The sequence below is a fragment of the Penaeus vannamei genome, chromosome 1, assembly GCF_042767895.1.
Source record: "Penaeus vannamei isolate JL-2024 chromosome 1, ASM4276789v1, whole genome shotgun sequence".
NCBI lineage: Eukaryota > Metazoa > Arthropoda > Malacostraca > Decapoda > Penaeidae > Penaeus > Penaeus vannamei.
This window is the reverse complement of record NC_091549.1, coordinates 16,544,445-16,550,268: the sequence shown is the minus strand read 5'-3', so window position 1 is coordinate 16,550,268 and position 5,824 is coordinate 16,544,445. Positions and strand designations below refer to the sequence as shown.

At 40.4% G+C, this 5,824-nt stretch overlaps 1 protein-coding gene across 1 annotated transcript in view; it reads left to right on the top strand.

The window, feature by feature from the left end:
- Nucleotides 1–448: 448 nt before the first annotated feature.
- The window catches only part of LOC138865306 (uncharacterized), a 53,256-nt gene continuing 47,880 nt past the window's right edge, over nt 449–5,824 (top strand). The window contains exon 1 of the mRNA XM_070135852.1: nt 449–824. Within this exon, the coding sequence (XP_069991953.1) occupies nt 740–824 (85 nt within the window). The 5' untranslated portion in view covers nt 449–739. The remainder of the gene's footprint in view (nt 825–5,824) is intronic.

Sequence of the window (5,824 nt, the reverse complement as noted above, 5' to 3'; positions counted from 1 at the left end):
CTCCCCTCCGCACACCGGATAAAACCTGCCACTTTTAAGAGACATAAAAGTGGTGCCATCCTCTCCTCCCTTTCGTCCTCTCTCTAGGCCACCTCCCCTTCCCCCTCTCCGCTCTCTCTCTCTCTCTCTCTCTCTCTCTCTCTCTCTCTCTCTCTCTCTCTCTCTCTCTCTCTCTCTCTCTCTCTCTCTCTCTCTCTCTCTCTCTCTCTCTCTCTCTCTCTCTCTCTCTCTCTCCTCTCTTTCTGTTTGTCGATCTGTCTCTCTTTCTGGCTGTTTTTGTCTCTCTCCTCTCCTCTCCTCTCTCTCTCTCTCTCTCTCTCTCTCTCTCTCTCTCTCTCTCTCTCTCTCTCTCTCTCTCTCTCTCTCTCTCTCTTCTCTCTCTCTCTCTCTCTCTCTCTCTCTCCATCTCCCCTCCCCTCCCTCCCTGGCCCCTCCCCTCCCTCCCTGGCCCCTCCCCCAGTGCTCACTCGACCCGCAGTGAGTGCCAGAGTCAAGTGACCGCATCCGTCACCGGTATAACAACAGCGCGACATAAAACAAAGTAAGAAAAAAACATTGGAACCTCCCTCCCGCCCACACGTCCTCTTCCCGACCACTTGCCCTGAGCCCGCCCACGCGTCCTCGCCCGCCCCTCAAGGCCATCCCTCCATCTGCGCCTCCCAGGGGAAATAACCTCCGGGACCAATAAGCCTCCAATTTAGTACCAAGGACCGACGCAGCCTCACCCTCCTCGGCAGCCATGGAGACGTGGAGTGCCACCCATCTGCTGCTGGCACTGGCGCTGCAGCTGTGCTGGATGGCGGCGCCGCTCGCGTCGCTCCCAGGTGAGAGAGGGGGAGGAAGGGAGGGAGGGAGAGGGAGGGAGGGAGGGAGAGGGAGGGAGGGAGGGAGGGAGAGGGAGGGAGGGAGGGAGGGGAAAGAGAGGGAGGGACGAGGGAAGGAACTAAGGAGGGGGAGAGAGAAAGAGAAAGGGAGAGTATGTGAATGAGAGAGAGAGAGAGATGGAGGGAGTGAGGGAGAGAGAGAGAGTGAATAACTAAGTGAGAGGCAGAGGGGGAGGGAGGGAGAAAGAGAGAAAATAAGTGGGTGAGAGAGAGAAAGCGAAGGAGGGGGAAGGGAGGGAGGGAAAAAGAAATAGAGAGAGAGAGAGAGAGATAAGGAGGGAGAGGGTGAGTAAGAGAGAGAGAGAGAGGGTGAATAAGAGAGAGAGAGAGAGAGAGAGAGGAGAGGGGAAGGAGGAAAGGAGAAAAAAACAACAGCTTTTCGTTATTCCTTAATCTTCAGATATACTTCCCAACATGGTCATAGCCACATTCACATATTACAGTTGTTATTGCACCTCCATTGCACCGCTATCTAGTTATTTCGCTCTCGCTCTGCACAATAAACACCACTCCCCTCCCCCAAGCCCCAGTCTCCTCCCCCCCCATCCCAACCCCTCTCTAGCTATCGCTTGCCATAAACAACACCGAGCAAGTGATATAGATATAGATCTAACGTTAGTCCATGCGTTTTATTCATTTTGTTTATATATATATATATATATATATATATATATATATATATATATATATATATATATATATATATATATATATATATATATATATATATATATATATATATATATATATATATATATATATATATATATATATATATATATATATATACAGAGAGAGAGAAATGGAACAAAAAACAAGAAGAAGACGAAGAAGGAATAAAAAGAAGAAAAAAAAGAAAGCAAAAAGAAAATAGATCTATGAACCCCTTACCTCAACAACATGTCCCGGTAACCTGTGTCTTTCGCACCTGTCCTTGGCGTATGTCAGAGGCAAGTCCACTCTATCAGAATTTTTTTTTGAGCCAGCTAAGCGATACTAAAAGCTCTAATTATACCATAGAGGCAGCCATTTTACCCGTTATATAATTTCCCGTACGAGAAAATTCCTTTTGGTTACTTGGATAGGGGACTAACTGACTGAAAAGGGGAATATTGGATAACATGTAGAGGTCCTTCGTTAGTCTTTTTAGTCGCTAATTCCATCCATATTTATTACATTGCATACTGTATTAAAAACTGAGTCTGTAATAATGAGGAACGTATAGAATTTGTCAGTGTTCGAGGGTTTCATATGCAGTATACCTTAGTCTTTTCTGAGACATCACCTATCAACTGTCCCAAGGTACACTTATATCATCACGGTACACTTACATCATCATGGTACTTATATCAGAATGTTACACTTGTACTAAGATGGTACGCTTATATCGCCATGGTACTTGGACTAAAGTGGTACACTTACATCACTTATACCAAAAATAGTATACTTAAATTATCATTGTACTTAAAAATCAAAGTGTACTTATATCCTCACGCTGCACTTGCATTACCATGGTATTCTTATACAATAATGGTACACATAAAATCCCGCTACATTTACATCACCATGGTACAGCATGCCATCATAGTGCACCTCCATAAACATAGTACAACACATCATAACGTGAATCTTTCATCATTCAACATCACAACAAACTTAAACTAACTCCATTCTATATGTATTCTTTCACTGATGTTTCTGTTGCGTCTGACCTCAAGGCAACTGTACCAACCAGCTAATGAAGCGAATACAAGTCAGAAGAGCCAAGGAAAAAGAACACAAAATAAAAAAACAAATTGAAAATCCAAATGTAAATGTTTTCTCCCGGTCAAAGGAAGACAAAATTGAATGTCTTGCCGTGATTCACATCTCAAATTCAACCCAATTTAGAATATTAATTTCCCGAGTTGAAGCAAGTACTGTATAAGCCCCACTCTTCTATTAAGGAAATAATTATGCTAGAAAGTAGAAGTTAAGGAAACAGTTCCATGTTGTAGTTGTTCAGTATCTCAGTTGAGTCTCACGAGAGTACTTGAAGAGAGAGATTTCAACCCTTAACAACTTGCTAGAGACTTAGGAAGCTACTTTCTCGAAAACTTTAAATCCAATGTCTTTATGGAGTTGTTTTTAGGTGATTGGACGTGTGGCACACACACACACACACACACACACACACACACACACATATATATATATATATATATGTGTGTGTGTGTGTGTGTGTGTGTGTGTGTGTGTGTGTGTGTGTGTGTGTGTGTGTGTGTGTGTGTGTGTGTGTGTGTGTGTGTGTGTGTGTGTGTGTGTGTGTGTGTGTGTGTGTGTGTGTGTGTAGAGAGAGAGAGAGAGAATTGAAAAAAAGAGGTAGGAGTTTCCCTGTTTCTGTGCTCAGCTTAATCTCTTTCTCATAAAATCTTAATCTGAAACTTTACTTTTCTAAGTAATTCATTGTTGATTGTTCTCCTAATCTGTTCTTCAATCGCCATGTCATCTCAATGAATATTAAACATTAAACACCACAGTTCATAATATCACAAATCTTTTTCCACCACCTTTATCAAACGCACAAACATACATCTTAATAATAACACACCTCGCGCAATGAAAATAAATAATCCACATTATACAACGCAATAAAACCCACACAAATCAGACCTTTATTCACATTCCCTCTTCGACCTTTTCTCCGCACGACCTCGCATACTATGGGTCCCGTCAGGTCGTAACAGGTCATAACATTTTTACTGAGCCATAACCGTCTGGAGAAACACCTAATAGTCATTGTTATGTGGATGACTGTGATGTTGTTCCTCAGGGTAATTGCCCTGATCGAACAAGCTGTTTTTCTTAGTCTTATTATATTTTTTGTTATTCTTTATTCTTGTGTTTTTACTTTGGTTCTGGTTCTTATGTTTATTCTTATTTTTGGTCTTATATATCTTCTATTTGTTTTTCTTTCCTTCTTCTTTCTCCTCCCCTCCTCGCTCCACCTTTTCACTCTTCTTGTTCTTCTTTTTCTCCTCCTCCCCCTCCTCCCTCTTCTTCTTCTTCTTCTTCTTCTTCTTCTTCTTCTTCTTCTTCTTCTTCTTCTTCTTTTTCTTTTCTTTTTCTTTTTCTTTTCTTTTCTTTTTCTTTTTCTTCCTCCTTCTCCTTCTCCTTCTACTTCTTCTTCTTCTTCTTCTTCTTCTTCTTCTTCTTCTTCTTCTTCTTCTACTTCTACTTCTACTTCTACTTCTACTTCTACTTCTTCTTCTTCTTCTTCTCTTTCTTCTTCTTTTTCTTCTTCTTCTTCTTCTTCTTCCACCTCCTCCTCCTTCTCCATCTTCTTTCTCCTCACCCCTTCTTTTTTCCATTTCATCTTCCTTTATCTTTTTTTCCTTCTTCTTCACCCTACTTCTTCTTTTGGTTTTCGTACGTTTAACAGCCCAGTTATACCACGCCCCAGGCAGCAGATAACACATATGTATTTGAATATGGTATCAATTATGTTATTAATCATGAACACCAATTTCTTTCTATCCTGATACGGTTATTCCACCATACACCTTCCAAAACCACCAAACAATTCTTTATACAAAATAGCACATCGGTAATAAAGCATTCATTGTTGTTGTTGTTTTCAAAACCAGTATCGATAATAGAACATCGTGAGAGTGTTTTATAATTTTTTGTTATGACAGTTTCATAATGCACTTTTCACAACCAGCAAACAATTCATTATCGCATATAAAACATGTGAAAGTTATCAAAATCTTCGTTGCCGCCATTTTACATTACTCAAAATCAGTAAACAATTCTTCATACAAAATAGTACATCGATAACACATTTCGTCCGAGCAATGTTATCATCTTTTTGTAATAACTATTTTACAAACACACCTTTCAAAACCACCAAACAATTTTCCATACAGAATAGTACATCGATAATGACACATTTCTTCAAAACAATTTTATCGTCTTATTGTAATAACTATTTTACAAACACACTTTTCGAAAACATCCCACAATTCTTCACACAAAACAGAACATCGATAATAACATATTTCGTCAAATTTATCGTCTTATTGTAATAACAAACATTTTCGAAACCATCCCACAATTCTTCACACAAAACAGAACATCGAGAGGGCTGCGTTGTTCCTTCCCATTCACTCTCGACGCCGATTACCACAATTCACCAGGTAAACTACCGCCCCATAATCTTTTAGTATCCAGTAACAGTTGCTCAGAACACATAGTAATTATGTTAATGGTGCTTTATGCTGTGGCGTCTGGTTATGCTGGTTATTGGTCGGTAAAGTCTTTTATGTGGCTCATTATGAATGGAGTGAGATGGGATTTTTATGAGCCATTGTAGGTTGTTGTCGTTGTTGTTGTTTTTTTTTTAACGTTAATTGGTTTTCAACTCTTGGAAAAGTCTTTTGAAAATGAGTTTTTTTTCTGAAAGGAGGGTTAAATGCGGATCAAAGGATTGTTTCTCTCTGAAAAGAGGTCTTGCAATACAATTGATTTCTTGTGGAGTTTGATGTGTTCTCTGGTAATGGCTGGGTCATTCGTTGATAAATATTTTTCCTTTTGAGGCATTTCTTTACTTTTTTTTCTATTTGCTGTTTCTCTCTTACCTCTTTTTTCTTTTTCTTTTCCCTCCGTTATCTTTTCTTCCTTCTTCATCCCTCTCCTCTTCCTCCTCTTCTTCTATCTCTTTGCCCTTCTCTGTCTCTCTCTTCTCTTCCTCTACTCGCCTCTAGCCACTCTCCTCTTCCCCCTCCTCCACTTCATCCTACTCTTCTTCTCCCCCCTCCTCTTCTAGTTTTATTCCTTCTCTTCCTTCTCCTCATCATCGTCCTCACCTTTTCTTCCTCATCCTACTCTCCATTCTCATTTTCTTTCTGCTCTTCGCCCTCCTCTTTTTCCTCCTCTCCATCTATCTCCCACTTCTCCAC